The following is a 21,704-nucleotide window of genomic DNA, read 5'->3' as shown; positions in this document are numbered from 1 at the left end:
TATTTCTAGGTGGTTAAGATGGCTGCTTGGAGGTTTTTGCATATTGCTATAACATTTGTGAGGGTGTTCTGAGTGGTTTTAGCATGTTATCCCTGTTGAAAAAACAGAATATGCTGGTTAGGTATGTTTTGAAGCATGAGAGCTTGTCTGAGCTGGTTTAAGCAGGTCCTGAGCGGGTTAGCTGGTTGCTTAGGAGCAGCTTACAGCCAGCACTTAACCAGCTAATGACCAACTAAGGACCAACTGAGGACTGAGGACCTCTGTTAATTCATGTGATTCAGTGATTCTGGTTATTATCAGGTTTCTTCAATGTTGGCAATTAAATAAAGAGCTCTTAATTCATCTTTGATGTCTGTCTGTTATTCAGATGGTTTGGTTTAAATTTTACTTGTTTTAAATGGTTGACATTTAAGGAATTAATTTGATTAATTCTAACTCAATTTTATTTGTTGAATTTAATTAATAATATTGCTTGTAATCTGTTGCCAAAATTTTATGGAGTAGACATATATCATATTACGTTTTACAGTGTAGGTGGCTGCCAGGGGTTTCTGAGTGATTTTTGTCTTGTTGCTATACAATTGAGAGTGTTCTTTTTAAGATGTCATCATGTTGCTTTGGCATTATGGATTGTTACTAGGGGATTGCTAGGTTGTTCTTACAAGATTTTTATTGTTGACACAATGTTTCTAGGTGGCTGTTATGGGTTTCTGAGTGATTTTTGTCTTGTTGTTTTATAATTGAGAGTATTCGTTTTAAGATGTCATCATGTTGTTGCTTTGGCATTATGGATTGTTACTAGGGGGTTGCTAGGTTGATCTGACAAGTTTTTAAAGTTTTTATTGTTGACACAGTGTTTCTAGGTGACTGTTATGGGTTTCTGAGTGATTTTTGTCTTTTTGTTATAATTGAGAGTATTCGTTTTAAGATGTCATCATGTTGTTGCTTTGGCATTATGGATTGTTACTAGGGGGTTGCTAGGTTGTTCTGACAAGATTTTTATTGTTGACACAATGTTTCTAGGTGGTTGTTATGGGTTTCTGAGTGATTTTTGTCTTGTTGTTTTATAATTGAGAGTGTTCGTCTTAAGACATCATCATGTTGTTGCTTTGGCATTATGGATTGTTACTAGGGGGTTGCTAGGTTGTTCTGACAAGATTTTTATTGTTGACACAATGTTTCTAGGTGGTTGTTATGGGTTTCTGAGTGATTTTTGTCTTGTTGTTTTATAATTGAGAGTGTTCGTCTTAAGACATCATCATGTTGTTGCTTTGGCATTATGGATTGTTACTAGGGGGTTGCTAGGTTGATCTGACAAGTTTTTAAAGTGTTTATTGTTGACACAATGTTTCTAGGTGGCTGTTATGGGTTTCTGAGTGATTTTTGTCTTGTTGTTTTATAATTGAGAGCATTCGTTTTAAGATGTCATCATGTTGTTGCTTTGGCATTATGGATTGTTACTAGGGGGTTGCTAGGTTGTTCTGACAAGTTTTTTATTGTTGACACAATGTTTCTAGGTGGCTGTTATGGGTTTCTGAGTGATTTTTGTCTTGTTGTTTTATAATTGAGAGTGTTCGTTTTAAGACGTCATCATGTTGTTGCTTTGGCATTATGGATTGTTACTAGGGGGTTGCTAGGTTGTTCTGACAAGTTTTTAAAGTGTTTATTGTTGACATAATGTTTCTAGGTGGCTGTTATGGGTTTCTGAGTGATTTTTGTCTTGTTGTTTTATAATTGAGAGTGCTCGTTTTAAGACGTCATCATGTTGTTGCTTTGGCATTATGGATTGTTACTAGGGGGTTGCTAGGTTGTTCTGACAAGTTTTTAAAGTGTTTATTGTTGACACAATGTTTCTAGGTGGCTGTTATGGGTTTCTGAGTGATTTTTGTCTTGTTGTTTTATAATTGAGAGTGCTCGTTTTAAGACGTCATCATGTTGTTGCTTTGGCATTATGGATTGTTACTAGGGGGTTGCTAGGTTGTTCTGACAAGTTTTTAAAGTGTTTATTGTTGACACAATGTTTCTAGGTGGCTGTTATGGGTTTCTGAGTGATTTTTGTCTTGTTTTATAATTGAGAGTGTTCATTTTAAGACATCATCATGTTGTTGCATGGGCGTTATGGATCATTACACATGGTTTCTAGGTTTTTCTGAAAGGTTTTTACAGTGTTAGATGTGGTTTGATTGTATTTGTAGGTGGTTGCTATGAGTTTGCTATGATTTTTAGCCTCTTGCTATACAATTGAGAGTGTTCGTTTTAAGACGTCATCATGTTGTTGCTTTGGCATTATGGATTGTTACTAGGGGGTTGCTAGGTTGTTCTGACAAGTGTTGTTGCTATATGGTTGACAATGTTTCTTCTGTCTAAACACCTGAAAATGGGTGCATTCACCAGTTTATATTGGTGAATGGACTCTTTTCACTCTTAGATCACAGCTGTAACTTTTAACGTTGTTTTGTTGATGTGGTGCTTCTTGAATATGCAGGGAAGATGACTGAGCTGTTGCTAATTATTGCTACAGCTGTTCTCTGACAACTGCAGATACAGATGTCTCTGCTCTCCCTATCTCTCTTTTTCCAGCAGTGCAGCTTTAATAGATGCATAAATAACAACAGATGATAGCGGGGATGATAGCAGAGGGAGTGTGATACTGAGGGTGGCCTTTGGTTGGTCAGTCACAACACCACCTGCTGGTGGATTATCAAGTTCTTTCAAGAATGATTCTAGGTGAGTCTGCTTAAAATATGACTGCACAAAGCACAACTCTCATTTATGAGAAATGTCATATTTTGTCTATTTTGCATACCTAAAAAGGTTTAGAAGTTATCACAATGATTACATTGTCACTCACTTTAAATTAATTACTTGGAAGTGGCAAAAAGGTTTTACATTGTCTAATGAAATATGAGTGGTGCTTATCAGTGCAACACTGTCTTTATGCTAAGGTATTTTGGCTGGTTGCCAGGGTGTTGAGAGGTGGTTGCTATGGTGTTCTGGCTGTTTGCTTGAGTCAAAAAATCCCCATCCTCAATCTATGTTATTGTGTCACTGTGGGTCACCGTGATTTTGCCAAGTGAGACCTGTTCCTAGATCAGCATATCCTGTCTGAAAATTTTGTCCTAACTATATCCCTATCCTTAAACCTAACTCAACTCATAACCTATCCCTAAAATCAGAGGGAATGATAGGTGAATAACACTGATGTTGTACAACCCCGGTTGTAAGCCTAATCTTGACATAAACTGTAAGCATGTCCCTCAAATCTGATCGTAATCGTAATCGTAAATCCAGTTGCTTTGAAAATAGCAAATATCTCATTAACAAGCTGCACAATTTTTATTAACAAGCTGCACAATTTTAGAGTAACACACTTACAAAGTAATTCTATGGGTTATGTGCACCAGAGAGCTTTACAGCAGAAAAAAACACAAATTGCATGTCAGTATGTGTTCAGTTCAGTGTCTTTATTTGATCTTTTGGAAGTTACTGTCTGACCATCTGTACAGACTGTGTCATCATTTCCTCTGGTCAGCCATCTGCAGTGCTACATTGGCATTTTCTCTGGCGTTCTTTAACAGCACAGACATTTTCGCTTCAGTCTAAAAATCAACAAACCACAAAAATGTCCATGATTACCAGGAACAATGACAATTGGTTTTTTGACATTTAAGAGTTCCTCAAAATAAGTTTCAGATCATGTAGTGTCTGCGTTATTAAATGTAAAAAGAAAAACGTGTGGTTTTATTTAAAATACATCATGGGAATCTTGACTAATAGTTTTTGAATGTTTCCAGATACTCACAGCAGCTCTGAATGAAGCATCCTTGATGTCCTTCAGGTTTATAATGACGTTGTAATTTGCTCCATATACTGCTGTTTCCAAAGCTTTAGCTGCTACCTGCACGTGAGAGGAATCATGCATTGGAATAAATGCTGTGTCAGAGGCCTAATTTGTGTCAGCATTTTTAACCTTAAAAGTCATGCCATTTTTGTCAAATCAAGATTTTTACTGTTAGTGGAAAGTGCTTTGGTTGGAAGCACGTTTTGGGGTTATTTTTATAAATTCAGCTATTTTTTATTTATTTTTTTTTGTATTGTGGACTATATGTAAACATCTTTTATTTAAAATATCTTATTCAGGACAGTAATAAATAAAAAGTAACATGCATTTTGTATGATCTTTCTTATTTTGTTAAAATAATTAACATTTTGCAGATTCTGCAAGGGGTGTGTAAACTTTTGAGCATGACTGTGTCATGTGTCAGAACCCCAAAAATCAGCCCACTCTCACCTGAATGTCTGATTTACATGCCACGTTTCCGTACTTCGCCATCTCTTTGAGAACCGGCCACAGTGTGTTTATTTTCTCTGCCAGGGACAGAGGGACGCCCACCGCCACCTTCAGACCCTCCTGCATGGCTTCTTCCCTCCTGTACAATGAAAGAACAAGATTTAGTTAGTCATTACTCATTTAAAATAATTATAGCCACATTAGGGGTCTGATACATTTGAACGGTTGTTATGCCATGTTTATGTGTGTTTTTGCCAATGCTGTTGTCAATAACATTCTCTAACGACCTTTCCACAAAAGAAGAAATTTACTTTGGAAGATAAATGCAGGTTGAATGGTTGCATAATGTAAGTGTTTTATCAGCCACGCTCTCCACTGCAAATATTATTGTCAAGTCCTTGCTAGTCTTTCCTGTTTCTTTTTGTCATGCATGACGTTTTTACATCAACCAAACCCTTAAACTGGTTTAACATGAGACAGAATGTTCCTTAATTTTCCAATGACAAGTTTTGTCTCTAGTTTGACAAATGAGAAGTTTTGTTTTGTTTGTTTAAACATCACAGAGACGATAAACCGTACCTTTTGATTTCATCTGCTGTGCCCTTGGGTAATTTCAGGGCAGCCTGTAACAAAAGAAAAATGCAGGGAAACAATTATTTCCTCGTACATATAATTTACAATGGTTTCCATGGTCTGATGGTACACAAGTGGTGTATTTATAATGGCAAACTCATACATTTAATATTCTTTTTAAAGTCATTGAATGTTGTTTGTGTTGTCATGTACCATGTAGCAGTTAAAGGCCATTGAGTCAGCATCCACCTTTAACAATAAATCATTCATGGCTTCATGAAATGGAGGGATAAGTTTCCTCATCTCTGCATCCAAAGACTCAAACTGCCTCTTTCCGTATGTCATCTGACCGACCATGCAGCCCAGAGCCGCACCCTTACAATGAGATGCATGTATTTATTTAGTCATTTAAAAGTATTACTATATATATATATATATATACACAAAAATATGACATTTATGATTACCATAGCAGCGATTGCAGCAGAAACGGACCCTCCACCAGGAGCCGCTGTTCTGGCCCCAACACTGTGGACAAACTTCTGCAGAGACAGAGACACAAGCCGTCCATCGCCCTGATTGTCCTGTACCATATACCTAAACTCAGCGTGGACCAATCAGATACAGTGCTTCTGTTAGACATCAAGATGCCAATCAGAATTTAGAAATTACTGCTATTCCACTAACACACTTTTGGGACTTACTCTATAATTCTCTCCTTTGGAACAAATGACCCCAAAGAGTCGAGTCCTAGTTTGCTGATAACCTGATAGAATAATGAAAAAGGAATGAAATGACACTTTTGATTTGCTACTGTGTTGAACATTTGACCATGTTCATTTTAACCCACCAGTCGGATTTTATGCTCCTCTTCCACAACGAACAGCTTTTCTCTCTGGATGTAGAAGTCTGCACAGTCCAGGATCGCCTTCAGAGGAATCAGACCGACTATCTGAGACCCCACCACTGGCAGGTTCAAATCCTGTACAGGTAGAATGGATATAAACTCACTACAGATTCATGCAATTTCAAATGATTCTGATTCCAATTCAGATTTGAATGACTGAAAGATAACTCACCTTGGCATCTCTACAGATCTCCTCATACACCATGTGCATGGGTGTCAACTCAAAGTCTAGGATGTTGGTGGACACTTGAGCCAGGTTGACCTCTTCCAGGTACCATCCCATTCCCTGGACCTTTTTAAGAAGCCCGGGCTGAAGCAAAAGCAACAAATGCTTTTAATGTATTAACAGGAATAAGAACATAATAAAAACCTCAAGGAAGTGATGGGTATAATTAAGTCAGGTTCTCAAATTCTAGATCTGACGCACATTGAAAACCGAGACCAATACAGTGACGTCAGACAAAGACATACTTGATCTTTGCCACGGCCCTGTTCCCTAATATCAAGTGCAATTCTGTGAGCCTGTTCCTTTGTGCTCAGAAGGTTCACGTTGTAGGCGATGAGAAACTTTCGGGCGCCGGTGACCGTGGCGCCCCAAGAGGGGACGAAGGTGGCAGGACCATATTCAGGGGCCCATTCAGCCTTTTTCAACTGAGGACAAAGAACAAAATAAATTATTGTTAATTTATTTTAACTTAAGGTGTTTACTTATGCAAATATGGCATGTAAAACAGTGTTGTTTCTCAGAAATTAGGCCTCAGACATAATTGAGGTCTAAGTATACTGCAGTTTTTACTCGAACACTAAAGGCCCCAATATACTCAGAGTGAAGTTATTTTTCAACAGTTTCTCTCCTCCTTTTAAACACCTTCGAACTACTATTGGTCTGTGGCGATTACATAATATGTGGGTGTGGCTCTGAGGCTCCGCCTTCTTTTGCATGGAAATCTTCTCCAGATCAGTTTTTTTGTTCGCTATGATCAGATGCTTTTTTAACTGTTGTTTTCTCACCACTGTCATTTTTGTTGTGATTATTTTGTTATTGGGAGCAAAGCATGAAGCACATATTTAAATATTCATCTATCCCAGCAGCGTGGGTGGCGTCAGCACGTTCACAAACAGTATACCGCAACTTGCATATTTTGAACTTCTTTTTACCCCCAACTTCGCCATGAGTATATCGAATATATTTTAAGGGTAAAAAAAAAGAAGAAGTTCAAAATACCATTAAACATACTGACCCCGCCCACAGAAGAAATGAACCAGAGAAGATTTCCAGATCAAAAAAGGCGGAGCCCCAGAGCCACACATACCTATTGGACCAATGGTAGTTTGAAGGTGTTGGTTGTTTCAGACTCCCAAAACGAACTCCAAATGAGCTTTGTTTTAGCCTGATGTTGTTTGAAATGACACTACTTCATTCTTCGATTTCGCTTGAAATAAAAAAAAAAATTAATTCATATGGCCTCGTAATATTAAACAAAATAACTTCCCCTCTTGCAGCGATATCACATCTCTTCTCTGATGACATGTTTACTGGTGTGAGGGAGGGACAACCTGTCACTCACATGAGATCGACCAATAGCAAACCACAACAATCCAATGATCCAATCAATTCCTGTTGGACAAAATCAAGCCCCGTCCTACATTTTTTCTTGTTCGAGAAGCCATTTCACATGGATATAGCCAACCATCGTCAAAACAGGGAAGAAAGGATTATCACAACTTCTGTTTCATGCTGCCTTGAAGATATGATGTCACTCTTAAGACTCCCTTTTGAGAAATTTTTTCGATCTCAAAGTAGTGAGGTCACAGATATGTCATCATGAATATGAGGTCACAGAATTGTGGTCTAGATGAGTCTTACCTTCTCCGGTAATGCCTCGTATTCCCCTGCACGGACAGAGGGAAGTGACCTTCTGCTTTCTTTTCTAGCCGCCTCTCCATAGAGATAGACTACAAGAGCAAGACAAGAAAGAAAGAAGAACGGAGGATGGAACTGAAGCGATTCTCAAATAGTTCAGGTAATAGACACCATGACCTTGGCCTGTACAAACACACCTGGCACATGCAGCATGTCTGACAGTCTCTGGCCAAATTCATTGGCACACTGTACACACTCCTCCATGGTGACGTTCTGCACCGGTATGAAGGGACACACGTCCATTGCACCCATGCGAGGGTGTTCACCTGTTCAAAAACATATTTTTTACTAAATAAATTCATGTGATGTATGACATGGACCTGCTTCTGCCGCCACAGCTGTACCTGAGTGTTTGGTCATGTCTATGAGTTTAAACGCAACACGTGCAGCATTCAGAGCCCCCTCAATTACAGCCTCGGGTGGGCCCACAAAAGTGTACACCGTCCTGTTTGTCGAAGACCCTGGATCGACGTCCAGCAAGCTGCAGCCCTCCGTGGCAGAGATGGCATCAGCTATGGCGTCAATGACCTGAATATTATATATATTGGCTAAAATATTGTCATGTAATACAAAAAACTGGAAAAACTCTGTACAGTACATTAACGTATTACAGTATGTATGGTCTAACAAAATAAATGACATTTGTAAAATGTAAATAAATAAATAAAAAAAAAAATATATATATATATATATATATATATATATATATATATATATATATATATATATATATATATAAATTTAATTTTGTGTATTGATAGAAATCATTTTAAATACATTTTAAAACAATTCATACAAAAGGTCTGTTTACATTGACTTTTAATGCCTTTTCATAGTCTTTTGGCATTTTTCACTAGGTACTTGGCCTTAAACAATAGGTCTACTAAACAAAGAAACAAAATAAATCTTTAACTAGGTAGGCCTACACTTTGTCATATAAACAACCACGTAATGACTCTACTGATTAAAGTATCAGAGTTGCTGTAAATGCAAATGATTCACTAAAAAGAATCAAATCATTATAGTCATTCGTTCTATCATCGGGTTGTCGCGATATTCGATATTTTGATTCACTAAGCAGAGTAATTCGTCCAAGAATCGTTTGGCCATGCTGTAAATGAAAAAGAACCGATTCATTAGAGTGATTTATTTGAAAATCGGACAGTGGTTGCACGCTTTGATTCAAATACGAGTGATTCATTCAGAATCGGACTACACTGGTCTTGCTGTAAATTATAAAAAGAAATGACTCACTGATTTGACACGGTGTATGTGTTTTTAATCCACTAAAACAACCAAATTATTAGAGTCATTCGTTCGGGAAGCGGACTAGAACCGACTCATGTGAATCATTCGTTCGGGAATCGGACTACAGTCGTTCCGCTGCGAGTTTTTGATTGCGGCTTCGTTGAATAAACTTTTTTTTTTTATTACAGTGTTCAGTCCACATCGGCGGAAGAACCGTTGTCGGTACAAAATGACCTTTCTTTTTTTAAAAGGATTCCTTCTGTCCGTTTGTCTTACCTCCTTGTTTCGCCCCTCTGAGAAATTGGGCACACATTCCACAAATTTAGCCATGACTGCAAGAAAACACTAACTTTCCTCACACACTTGTCTACTGACTACCCTGATTTCCCAAAGTGGAACCTTTAAAGCGTCGGCAAACATGTCTTTTGAATAATTAACCTGTCCTGTGGACTGGATTTAGGTCATTTGGCAATTATTCCCTTATCTTTACAGATAGGCTCTTTTGGGGAGGGATTCCCATCAAACATTGTTCAGACTTTGGGAAAACCTCCCAAAAAGTCAGAATACACTGTCATTTTTAAAACAGTTTCTGGCTACGGCTGGCTTTATGGTTTGTTAAAGATTGGGGCATGATGACATTTGGTCTTTCAGAATGTATAATGCTTGATAAGCAGATTTAATAAATGACTCTTCAAAAACACCCAAACAGTTGCATCACATCCAAAAAGCAGACGCTGTGATGTCTGGTTAATGAATGATCCAGAAAGGGGGCCAAAGAGCCAGAAGAGGACAACTTTACCCCATCCCCATGTTTTGGATGGGACAAAAATAAGTAACACTGAAAACAGTGTAAAGTTCACAAAAAAAAAAAAAAAAAAAAAAAAAAAGAGAGACAGAGAGAGAGAGAGAGAGATTTCTTATGTGGCCTGAGAACACAATGCTTTTCTAAAATAATAAATCAAAAATATAAATAATCATATATGAAAAATCTTAATTAAATGATGAGAGTAAATTATATTAAAAACAAGACCAAATTATTTTTATGAGAGTAAATTATATTAAAAACAAGACCAAATTATTTTTATGAAGGATCAATTATTATATTATGTTCTGGACAAATAAACAGCTAAAACTAACTCAAGTCGTTCAAATATATAATAATAATAATAATAATAATAATAATAACTTTATTATTATTGTTGTTGTTATTATCCATATTTTTATTATTATTATTTTAATACGTATAATGATATTTTATAATAAGTTGTAATGATTATTGTTTATCATATTGTTATTATTTATTATAAAAATAACAATACATTTTATTACTAAACAGTCAGCATGGGGGCAGCAATGAACACTAGACTTGTCATCACCCGCCAAAAACTCGCGTAGAAGAAGAAACGCCAACCTGAAGAGAACCGTACAAGAAGAAACACCAGCGGAAGGCGGTTGTTTTTTATTAGCTTATTTGCTAATGTAAACCCGATCTATTTCTCGTTGTTTTAAAAACTACTGTTCACTTTTACTCTGGAGATCACAATAAAGTGATAGGGAGGATGTTGGCTACAGGAGCGGTGAGTTTTTGGAAGGTTTTGGGCGTTTTACCCTTGTTAATGCTGGGGCATGATAGAGCTAACGGCTAAAGCTAATGTAGTAGGTTACTATGGTGATATATTAAAGCATATATGTTGCTTTATATTAGGATATGCGTATATATCTTGCGCAGTTTGCCTCTATATAGTTATTAGCGTACCTAATGTCTAAAAGCAGTCTTAAATTGAGTATCGAGTTTTTCCACATGTGTACTGTGCTGTTTGTAAACATGTGTTGGTAGTATTTAGTTATGAATATATGATTAAGGAATAAAAAAGAAATAAAATCTTTAATTCATATAATTTAATATAAACTTATGTAAAAAAAAATATTTTCTGGAAAGTAAAAGTATAAACAATCAATTATGAGAAACAGAAATTGAACAGAAAAAAACGTTTCCAATAATAATAGTGTGAATGGGAATCAACCCTGACGGCCGAATAAAAGTTGGTTCTGAATTCCTAATATACATCAGTTGCTTGTATTTCTCTCGTTTTAATTTGAAGATGTGTGATCTCTGTCCTGTAGACTGTAACCACGGCGGGTCTGGCTCAGGTGGACCGTGAGAAGATCTATCAGTGGATCAATGAGCTCTCCAGTCCTGAAACTCGTGAGAACGCCCTGCTGGAGCTCAGCAAGAAGAGGGAGTCGGTGACGGATCTGGCCCCGATGCTCTGGCACTCTTGCGGGACTATAGCAGCTCTCCTACAGGTGTCTGTCAATCAATGCTGAATTCAAAACTGATAGTTGGTTAGGAAGAAATATTATAGGCTGACATGGTTATATATTTTAGTGACGCATTAAAATAAACCATTTTTGGTTGAAAAACTAAATTCTAAACTAGACGTAAAGGTAGGGTAGGCAATTTGTTTTTTAAAATCTTTTTGTTATTCTGGTTGAAACTTTACACACCCTGATAGCAATCAATAATAGAAGTGGTCTAAATATTAAATATCATCAGTGCGTTCAGTAAGGCTATGCAGAGTTGTAGACAGACAGTCACCGAGTGCCACAAACAAACAGCAGCTGCCTTTTACAGTTCCTCCTGAACCAAAACAACAAGCTTATGATGTGTTCATGCCATAATTACTGTAATTACAAGGTGGCAACCCATGATGTTCTTCTCGGAGCTGTTCAAGTCCTCAAAATTATGTGTTTCTATGGAATTCTGCATTTCTAATAGGGGTGTAAAGGTATATCGCAGTACAATATTTCACGATGCAAAAATGTTACGATATGTATCGTAGAGCGATGGCGATACTTTTACGATATGATTGTAGTCTAATCTTATTGGTTGAGCTGCTGACGTGACCTACTCTGCAAAATGGAGGTGGCAATTATTGAAATTTGTTAATCCGCTTGTTAAGTCGTGACGTAAGGAACGCCGTTTCTGGGTCCAAGCCTCAACTCGTTTCACTTGAGAATGCTATCAACGTCTGTTCATGAGCGCTATTTATTCATATTAAACATCAAACATTTTAAAAAGTTAAACATTTTAAATACTTACAGTCTACACAACAGTCTCACAGCGTCACAGACATTAAAGGGCACCTATTATGCAAAATTCACTTTTACATGGTGTTTGACCATAAATGTGTGTAGGCAGTGTGTGAGCAAAACCACCCTAGAATGAGAAAAATCCACCCAGTGGTTTTTTTACAATCTCAATAATTCATAAGCACTGTCTCAGAACGCCCTGTTCTAAGATTGCTCTCACTGTGACGTAGAATTGCGCTAAGCCCCACCCACGTGGTTTGATTGACAATCTGGTTTTGGCATAGACCTCGCCCTCGGTGATCTGTCAACCATCCTCCATTGTTTCAACGACAGCCGGTAATGTCTCCTAAGAAACATAAGTGTTCTGTTGTGGGATGTAATAATGAACATAGTAGTTTTCACTTACTTCCGACATCAGAGCCACTGAAAACGCAGTGGATGGATTTTATTTACGAAGGAAAGGCGCCACTCAAAATTCCAAAATACGTTTATGTTTGCGCGAATCATTTTTTGACTGACTGTTTTGAGAACGAGGGTCAATTCAAAGCAGGTCTTGCTTCAAAGTTAATCCTCAAGTGTGGATCGTTGCCTACTGTTCGCGATCCAACGTCACCTCCAGAAGAAGTAAGTGTATTTAATGTTTTTTGAGCAAATAGTCATTTCAGTCGATGTCAGCCAATTCAATAACAAATGCGTCTAAAGTTGTTGTCGTCGTCGTAGAATGTCTGTGTATATAATTTAAACCTTGTTTGTATAGTGTGTATCCACACGTATATATATATTTTTTAAAGATATTGTATTAAAAACTGTGTATGTTTACTTAGCAAACGTTATCACAGTATTTGTGTTTGTAGTTTCAAAAAATTGCGCGAACGTTATCACAGTGTGTGTGTGTGTGTGTGTGTGTGTGTGTGTGTGTGTGTGTGTGCTGCACATCCATAATTGCAAAGGGGACGCGATTAAAACTCTATAAGTACATAAATGTATCAAATAACCATTCAGAGACGTCCTGCTCCATTCTCAATTGTGTTTCTTCTGCCGGAGTCTCTTCATCATCTGGGTCTGATTCCGGTTCAAACATGTACGGCTGAATGCCATACAAAACAGCGGGTCTCTCACTCTCAGCCATTCTGCTTCTACCGACTGTTTATTGCCATAGGTATGCAAGTTACGCCCTCATCCAAAGGCAGGGCGGGGATATGCAGCTCATTTATATTTAAGGTGGTACACACCAAAACAGCTCTTTTTAAAACAGGCCCCAAAAATGACATTTTCAAATGGTTATAATAAATTAACTGTGGGGTATTTTGTGCTGAAACTTCACAAATACATTCTGGGGACACCCAAGACCAATATTACATCTTGTAAAAAGGGGCATAATAGGTGCCCTTTAATATTTTAATGATTTATAAAAGATGAATCGCTGTCTGGCCATCTGGAATTTTGGTATGGAGATAAAAGTTATGATTATAATTTTTTTTGTAGTATTACACAACATTGTGTGTGTATTAGCGCCGTTTGTTGTTTTTCTTGTGGTATGAGATGGAGCGTTTGGACCCGGAAGCGCTGCTGCGCGACGTCAGACTTAAACGAATATACGGCAAAATAAATCTGCAGCAGTCAGGTGGTACAAGTCAGAGCTCTGTAAGTTGACTAAACTATGTATTTATATTTGGATACATAAATGTGTTTGCATTAGATTAGTTAAGAATGTGTGATTTTATAATAATAATACTTATTAATTTATAAAATATTAATAATTAATAATTTAAAGTATTGTTTAAATGTGTAGGCCTAAACAAAAATCTGTAGCTATGTATGAATGCCATTTAAACAATTCAATTCAAATAAAAATAAGTTTGAATGCTCTTTTTATTTTTTTCTGAATGAAAATGAATGATATTTGATAGAAAAAATAGAAAATAAGTTTTCAAATACCTGCAAACTAGTCACTTTTCGGCGAAATTCACCATTTTGAATCAAAATATATCTTATGTGAATCATGTAGAACCGTTTTTTTTTTTTTTTTTTTTTTTTTTCCGGGGGGTGGGGGGGTCAGGGTGAGTTTGCAGGCACAATAAACCTCACAAGAATCAAAAATGGGCTACTTTCCCATAGACTGGAGTGAGACCATAAACGTCTCTCGAGCTGTCTGTTCTATTTTGGCGCTCTGTGGTGTGACTGACACATCGTAACGCTTCAGTTCACACCAAGGCAGAGCGCACATGAACCGATCATCTCTTCTGTTTTACAACACGAAATAAACATGAATGGAATACATAATTAACTTGGAGAGGAGCCTTTTGATATATATCCACTGTGACTATAGGCCGTTGAATATTCATGTACTGAACGTGCTTCAATACTGAATGTATAAAACCGTTTTATGATGGCCACCATTTAAATGTTTAGGCTGATATTAAAAATGAGTAGTAATCAGGTAATCAAATCGAAATCAAATCCAATTGTGAAATTTGTCAATACCCAGCCCTAGTGTAAATAAATGTTTTTTTATTTTTACTTGAAACAAATGTTGTTTTTTTCCATCTATTTTCTTGTCAGAGTGCACCAGAATGCTTAGTTTACATGTTAAAGTCACAATTTTCTATTTGTATTTTCTATTTACTTTGTAAACATGTCACCTTTTTCACCACTATGGAGCTTGCAGGTATGAAAATAGAAAAAGTAAAATTAATAATATTTATATATAATGAATTAATGTATCAATTTGCAGGAAAAACATTAAAATATAAAATATATTAAAATATAAAATAAATTAAAATATATGTATTAACAAGTAATAAAAATATAGCATAACATTATGCAAATTATGACACAAAAAACACTATTAAAGAAATACAAATAAAAATGTTATTATATAAGGTGGTGTAACTGCATTTTTATTGATTTTTTTTAATTATTTTAATTTATACATTTATAAAGATTTGAGGAAAATAAGACATTTCAGTGACGTATTTTAAATATTCAGATATTAATTCAAAAATTAAAAGGGGATTTTATTTATTTTTTTTTTTACAGGAAATTGTGAACATCTACCCATCCATAAACCCCCCGACACTGACGGCACATCAGTCTAATCGAGTGTGTAATGCTTTAGCACTGCTGCAGTGTGTGGCCTCCCACGTAGAGACACGGTAACTCACTTCCTGTATTCACCAGAAATGACGCACTGTCATTTAAACCTGTCATACTGACTCTTTTTTTTTCCTCCCTTTGTTTTTCATCCTCAGCTCTGCTTTCCTGGCAGCTCACATCCCACTGTTTCTTTATCCCTTCCTGCACACGGTCAGTAAAACTCGACCCTTCGAATACCTGCGGCTCACAAGTCTGGGTGTTATCGGTAAGAAAACCGGCTAATGCGGGAAAAAAGCAAACAATGTTTTAGTAAAGAAGTGTTCATTGAAATGTTTGTTATTATAGGAGCACTGGTGAAAACAGATGAGCAGGAGGTTATTAACTTTCTGTTGACCACAGAAATCATTCCTCTCTGTCTGCGCATCATGGAGTCCGGCAGCGAGCTCTCGAAAACGGTTCGTTTACAAAAACGTCATCAAATTCCTTCCCATATATATATATATTATTTTGGCCTATTTTGATCTTATATGAGGGTAAATCCAAGACTCAGAAAGATGAATGTATCTTGCAGGTGTTTAAACCACGTTTCTCTCTTTCAGGTGGCCACGTTTATACTGCAGAAGATTCTCTTGGATGACACGGGTCTGGCGTATATCTGCCAGACTTATGAACGCTTTTCACATGTTGCCATGATTCTGGTGATTAACTATTATTCGTATTGTTTAGAATTATAATTGTCGCTTGATTGGCATCTGTTACTTCTGTCAATCAGACTGAGAGTTAATCACGTGTGACACTTTATATTGTCTGTGTTTGCGCTGAATGTCTCTGATTGGCTGGTTATTTGCAGTTCTGGATTGTGATTGGCTCAGTTATTTAAGCTTAAGGTTTATGTGGGGGTTTTTGTGCCTTTTGTCTTGCAGGGAAAGATGGTTCTTCAGTTGTCTAAGGAGCCCTCGGCTCGCCTGCTGAAACATGTTGTGCGATGTTATTTACGACTTTCTGACAACTCCAGGTATTTTATTTTTTTTCTCTGCTTTTCTAGTTCCTTGCACATTTTTGGACGGTAGGAAGTGCACAAACATCGCAGTTTCGGAAAAGTTGAAGATTTGTGAGCCCATTTGTGCTGCTTAATAATTTGAGATTGCAATTACAATATGAAATATAAAAGCCTGGTTAAATACAATAATGCGTATTAGAATGATTTCTGAAGGTTCATGTGACATCGAAGACTGGAATGATGCTGAAAATTCAGCTTTGCATCACAGGAATAAATTACATAAATTAATTAATTTTATAAATAAATACATTTAAAATGTATTCAAATGGAAAACTGTTTTACATTGTAATATTTCACAATATTATTGTTTTTACTGTATTTTTATCAAATGAATACAGCTTTGTTGAGCAAAAGGGATTTCTTTCAAATTTACAACCACAAACTTTTGAGAAAAAAAATCCACATTTTGAACCAAAAAAATAAATTGGATGCAACAGATAAAGTACAATTCAGTTTATAATATACATTTATAAAATACATATTTTATATTCATATATAACTTTTACATTAATACAATTTACATTTTTTTAATGTAATTTATATTTAAATATATTTATAATTACATTTACATATAATTTATACATTTAGCTAAATTATTAATATTTAAATTTATATTATTTAGTTGAATTTATAAATCACTATATTTTTTCTTTTTCAGGGCGAGAGAAGCTCTGCGTCAGTGTCTGCCGGACCAGCTGAAGGACACCACGTTTGCTCAAGTGCTAAAGGACGACTCCACCACCAAACGTTGGCTTGCACAGCTCGTCAAAAACCTACAGGAAGGCCAGGTCACAGACCCCCGTGGCATCCCTTTACCACCTCAGTAACACACTCAAACTCATCCAAAACCCTCCAGGACGGCCCAGCACCACACCTTACACACATCAGACTGTTCTTACTTACAAGGGCACTTAATATTTTTTGCCAAGAAGCTTAGAAACGGTGCTCAGCATTCACGGTTTGTTTTTGAGATATTAAAATTGACTTTGGACTCTGCTGGACTGAGGAAGAGTCAGTCTCAACCATTAAAACATTTTTTTTTTTTTTTTCCTCTATGCCTTTTTGACAGAATCGAGAGGAATTGAAAGACTGTATTGTCTGTATTTTCATCACAAAAAAGGAAACGTGTATGTAGTTTTGAATGCTGTAAAATAAACAGTGTCCTGTCATTGTACATGTCAAGTTACCGACTGCTGTGCTGCTTTTCTGATTTTGAGGAGGAATTAGGATATTTTGTACTGGAATGAATTTCGGCTAATTGTAAATTTATCTTTAAAGAACTTTGACGCTATGAAATGATGCAAATTAAACTGAGGATGTGAGTGTGTAGAAATATAATTTGTTTAATATGTTGTACTTTTGGGAAAGGCGTTTAGCCAAACACAACCTTATAAAACATGGGTTAATTTAAGGTTAAATTAGACCTGACTGTTGGAGATGTTAGCACACATTGCGTTTTACACTCATAATTTGATATATACACAATTATATATATACACTTATAATTTTAACCCCCCGCCCCGCTCACTGAATTAAACATGTAATTGGACAATAATGAAGTATACTACAATTTCAAAAATTTACAGTTTTATTAAAACATTGCATATGGTTTCATACTTTTTTTTTCTTTTCAAGTGCCATGCAGTAAGTGTTCACATTGTATCTTGATTATTTGCATCATTGGCTGCCACCAGCTGGCCGTTAGTGGTACTGCAAAAACCATCTCTGGAGCAGTAATAAAATAATGGCCACTTTTTTTCAAATAAGAAAAATTTTAATCTTTTTTTATGCAGTGAAACTGATGGTAAACAATATGTATTATAAAAGTACTATTACCTGTTCAGTTTTATTCAAGTTTTCAACATGCAGAAATGCATATGTGCCATTTTCCATAAACAGTGAAATAAAGTCCCAGTTATAAGCGTCATGTTAACCGAACAGTCGAGTTTAGTTGCTAATCACCTTTGTGTAATGAACGATCTGATACGTCGTTAAACCCAAGGTGAGAGTTTCATTGAGGTGATGTCTGCAATGGAAAGTGTTCGTCCGTGTGTGAGTGTGTTCGTATAGGAGTCTGGAAGAACTCCAGCCATTGGCTCGATGATATAGCAAGTAGGCAGGGACCCCCTTTTAAAGATGCCAGCGCTGTGTGTGTAAGCTGAGCTCAGACATTGAGCTCAGTTGTGTTTTATTCATGAACAGAAACACGAGGAAGGGACAAAGAAGTAGTATTCCTAATGGGAGATGAAGCCAGGTACAACTGAAATTGACGGCGAGACCCCTCAATAGGAACGTGGTGCTCCAAATGTGTTGATATTTTGAATACGAGATGTTTGAAATTGGCCTAAAAAGTTTATTCCACTCTCAACCCCCTTTCATCTTTCTGTCTGAAAACAGTTTAACAGGGTGCTAAATGATGAATGCCTACTTTAGTAACTTGATCCGATCATCTGGGGGCTCCACTAAAGGGCCCCAGTGAGGGAGGCCAAGCTTGAGTTGTGCTCTACAATCACGCATTAAACTTCCTGACACGTGTTTCAGAGCCAGACTGGAAGTGGACGGCGCTGTCCAATATATGGCTGTCAACATGCCATGAAGGCATTTGAATATTTTATGAACATTCGGTCGCTTTTTTTTGGTCATTTGTATAGTGAGGTTATGCCCCTTCATAATTTTTAGAGGGTTTTTAGGTTAGTGCACGTAATGTAATATGCTAATAGTTTCTACTGACCAATCAGTTCAAATCCAAATCAGTCATTTGGGTTAAAATGTGGTTATTATTTGAAGGCAATACTGCAAGGTTAGCCAAAAAAAAAAAAAAAAAAAAAGCGTAATGCCTGCTAACTCTGCACTGTGGTATGCGGGGAAGGATACCAGAGGCCTTTTTTTTTGTTGTTGTTGTTGTTGAATGGATGGATGGATGTCAATGGAGGAGAGGCTTCACTACAATAAAGTGCTTTTTCACTTCACTACAATAAACCGTTTTGAGGAAAAATGGCTTATTATTGCTCTTTTGAATAAGGCTAGTAAGCAAACACCCTTGCAGCCACAAAGCAATGTGCTAGTATCCATCCACAACACCCTAGTGACTATATAGCAACATGCTACAAAGCACTCAGAACATGATAGCAACCATAGATATATATACATCAATCAGACATAACATTATGACCACCTTCCTAATATTGTGTTGGTCCCACTTTTGCTGCCAAAACAGCCCTGACACATCGAGGCATGGACTCCACTAGACCCCTGAAGATGTGCTATGGTATCTGACACCAAGATTTTAGCAGCAGATCCTTTAAATCCTGTAAGTTGCGAGGTGGGGGCTCCATGGATCGGACTTGTTTGTTCAGCACATCCCACAGATGCTCAATTGGATTGAGAGCTGGGGAATTCGGATGCCAAGTCAAAACCTCAAACTTGTGCTCCTCAAACCATTCCTGAACCATTTTTAATTTGTGGCAGGGCGTATTATCCTGCTGAAAGAGGCCACAGCCACCAGGGAATACCGTTTCCATGAAAGGGTGTACATGGTCTGCAACAATGCATAGGTAGGTGGTACGTGTCAAAGTAACATCCACAGGGATGGCAGGACCCAAGGTTTCTCAGCAGAACATTGCCCAAAGCATCCTGCCGGCTTGCCTTCTTCCCATTGTGCATCCTGGTGCCACGTGTTCCCCAGGTAAGCAACACACATGATGTAAAAGAAATCGTGATTCATCAGATCAGGCCACCTTCTTCCATTGCTCCGTGGTCCAGTTCTGATGCTCATGTGCCCACTGTTGGCACTTTCAGCGGTGGACAGGGGTCAGCATGGGCACCCTGACTGGTCTGCGGCTATGCAGCCCCATACGCAACAAACTGTGATGTGCTGTTTCTGACACCTTTCTGTCAAAACCAGCATTAACTTATTGAGCAATTTGAGCTACAGAAGCTTGTCTGTTGGATTGGACCACATGGGCCAGCCTTTGCTCCCCATGTGCATCAATGAGCCTTGGCCGTGACCCTGTCGCCAGTTCACCGCTGATCCTTCCATTAATAAGTTACCATAATTTAAAAATCTGTAATATTGAGTTAACACATAGGCCTATCAAAACACAAACCAAAACATTCTCACTTGTGAAAGGTGATGCGATTTCTTCGGGAATTTAAATCTCCGCAGTTTCACAACCAGAAGCTGCGCAATGTTGTGGCATCATTAATTCTTACTGTGAGTAACAACAACATGCTGACCATTCCAAGATGCCGAGTGCGCCGACGTGTCTGAAGCAGTCAAATGTGGCATCTACAACCCAAATTCTGGAAATGTTGGGACAATTTTAAAATTTGAATAAAATGAAAACTAAAATACTTTCAAATCACATGAGCCAATATTTTATTCACAATAGAACAGAGATAACATCACAAATGTTTAAACAGAGAAATTTTGCAATTTTATGCACAAAATGAGCTCATTTCAAATTTGATGCCTGCTACAGCTCTCAAAATAGTGGATGGAGATGGGATGGAGGCATGTTTACCAAGGTGTAGCATCTCCTCTTCTTTTCAAAACAGTGTGAAGACGTCTAGGCATCGGGGTTATGAGTTTCTGGAGTTTTGGTGATGGAATTTGGTCCCATTCTTGCCTGATAGAGGTTTTAAGCTTCTGAAGAGTTTGAGGTCGTCTTTGACATATTTTTCTCTGTAGGTAAAAGATCAGGACAGCAGGCAGCCCAATTCAGCACCCGGACTCTTCTACAACGAAGCCATGCTGTTGTAATAGCTGCAGTATGTGGTTTTGCGTTGTCCTGCTGAAATACACAAGGCCTTCCCTGAAATATATGTTGTCTGGAGTGGAGCATATGTTGCTCTAAAACCTTTATATACCTTTCAGCATTCATAGCCTTCCAAAACATGCAAGCTGCCCAATACGTATGCACATATGCACCTCCATTCAATCAGAGATGCTGGTTTTTGAACTGAACACTGATAACACGCTGGAAGTTCTCCCTCCTCTTTAGCCCGGAGGACACGGCGTCCGTGATTTCCAACAAGAATGTCAAATTTAGACTCATATGACCACACTACTCTTTTCCATTTGAACCAGTCCATTTTAAATGAGCTTTCGCTCACAGGACACGACAGCGCTTCTGGACCATGTTCACATATGGCTTCCTTTTTTGCATGATAGAGCTTTAATTGGCATCTGCAGATGGCACGGCGGATTGTGTTTACAGACAGTGGTTTCTGGAAGTATTCCTGGGCCCATTTAGTAATGTCATTGACACAATCATGCCGATGAGTGATGCAGTGTCGTCTGAGGGCCTGACGACCACGGGCATCCAATAAAGGTCTTCGGCCTTGTCCTTCACGCATAGAGATTTCTCCAGTTTCTCTGAATCTTTTGATGATGTTATGCACTGTAGATGATGAGATTTGCAAAGCCTTTGCAATTTGACGTTGAGAAACATTGTTTGTCTGCCCATCTTTACTTCTGAGAGACTCTGCCTCTCTAAGACATCCCTTTTAT

The 21,704-nt window shown here is 37.5% G+C and overlaps 2 protein-coding genes across 2 annotated transcripts; one reads left to right on the top strand and one right to left on the bottom strand.

The window, feature by feature from the left end:
* Nucleotides 1-3,445: 3,445 nt before the first annotated feature.
* ftcd (formimidoyltransferase cyclodeaminase) lies at nucleotides 3,446-9,376 on the bottom strand. The gene is made up of 14 exons (XM_048168421.1): nucleotides 9,220-9,376; nucleotides 8,040-8,223; nucleotides 7,833-7,961; nucleotides 7,639-7,727; nucleotides 6,243-6,422; nucleotides 5,944-6,081; nucleotides 5,715-5,846; nucleotides 5,569-5,630; nucleotides 5,332-5,461; nucleotides 5,078-5,239; nucleotides 4,871-4,914; nucleotides 4,292-4,430; nucleotides 3,803-3,898; nucleotides 3,446-3,599 (listed from the first exon to the last, which is right to left on the bottom strand). Exons 1-14 carry the CDS (start codon nucleotides 9,271-9,273, stop codon nucleotides 3,516-3,518), a joined length of 1,623 nt encoding a protein of 540 aa, XP_048024378.1. The 5' UTR covers nucleotides 9,274-9,376; the 3' UTR covers nucleotides 3,446-3,515.
* A 960-nt stretch (nucleotides 9,377-10,336) lies between these two features.
* On the top strand, nucleotides 10,337-17,374 carry cnot9 (CCR4-NOT transcription complex subunit 9). Its single transcript, XM_048168410.1, has 8 exons — nucleotides 10,337-10,520; nucleotides 11,068-11,250; nucleotides 15,076-15,191; nucleotides 15,288-15,397; nucleotides 15,478-15,587; nucleotides 15,732-15,830; nucleotides 16,056-16,147; nucleotides 16,851-17,374. Exons 1-8 carry the CDS (start codon nucleotides 10,503-10,505, stop codon nucleotides 17,017-17,019), a joined length of 897 nt encoding a protein of 298 aa, XP_048024367.1. The 5' UTR covers nucleotides 10,337-10,502; the 3' UTR covers nucleotides 17,020-17,374.
* Nucleotides 17,375-21,704: the final 4,330 nt, after the last annotated feature.

Source organism: Megalobrama amblycephala, linkage group LG2, assembly GCF_018812025.1.
Source record: "Megalobrama amblycephala isolate DHTTF-2021 linkage group LG2, ASM1881202v1, whole genome shotgun sequence".
Classification (NCBI taxonomy): Eukaryota; Metazoa; Chordata; class Actinopteri; order Cypriniformes; family Xenocyprididae; genus Megalobrama; species Megalobrama amblycephala.
This window is presented reverse-complemented; position numbering and strand designations above follow the sequence as displayed.

Bases quoted from the DNA above. Each gene is read 5' to 3' on its own strand.
- ftcd (XM_048168421.1), bottom strand. From the start codon at position 9,273: ATGGCTAAATTTGTGGAATGTGTGCCCAATTTCTCAGAGGGGCGAAAC. The intron at 5,631-5,714 runs GTGGGTTAAAAT...TTATTCTATCAG, and splicing joins AGGAGCATAAAATCCGACTG to GTTATCAGCAAACTAGGACT. The intron at 5,462-5,568 runs GTAAGTCCCAAA...CGCTGAGTTTAG, and splicing joins CCAAAGGAGAGAATTATAGA to GTATATGGTACAGGACAATC.
- cnot9 (XM_048168410.1), top strand. The intron at 11,251-15,075 runs GTGTCTGTCAAT...TTTTTTTTACAG, and splicing joins CTATAGCAGCTCTCCTACAG to GAAATTGTGAACATCTACCC. The intron at 15,398-15,477 runs GTAAGAAAACCG...TTGTTATTATAG, and splicing joins CACAAGTCTGGGTGTTATCG to GAGCACTGGTGAAAACAGAT.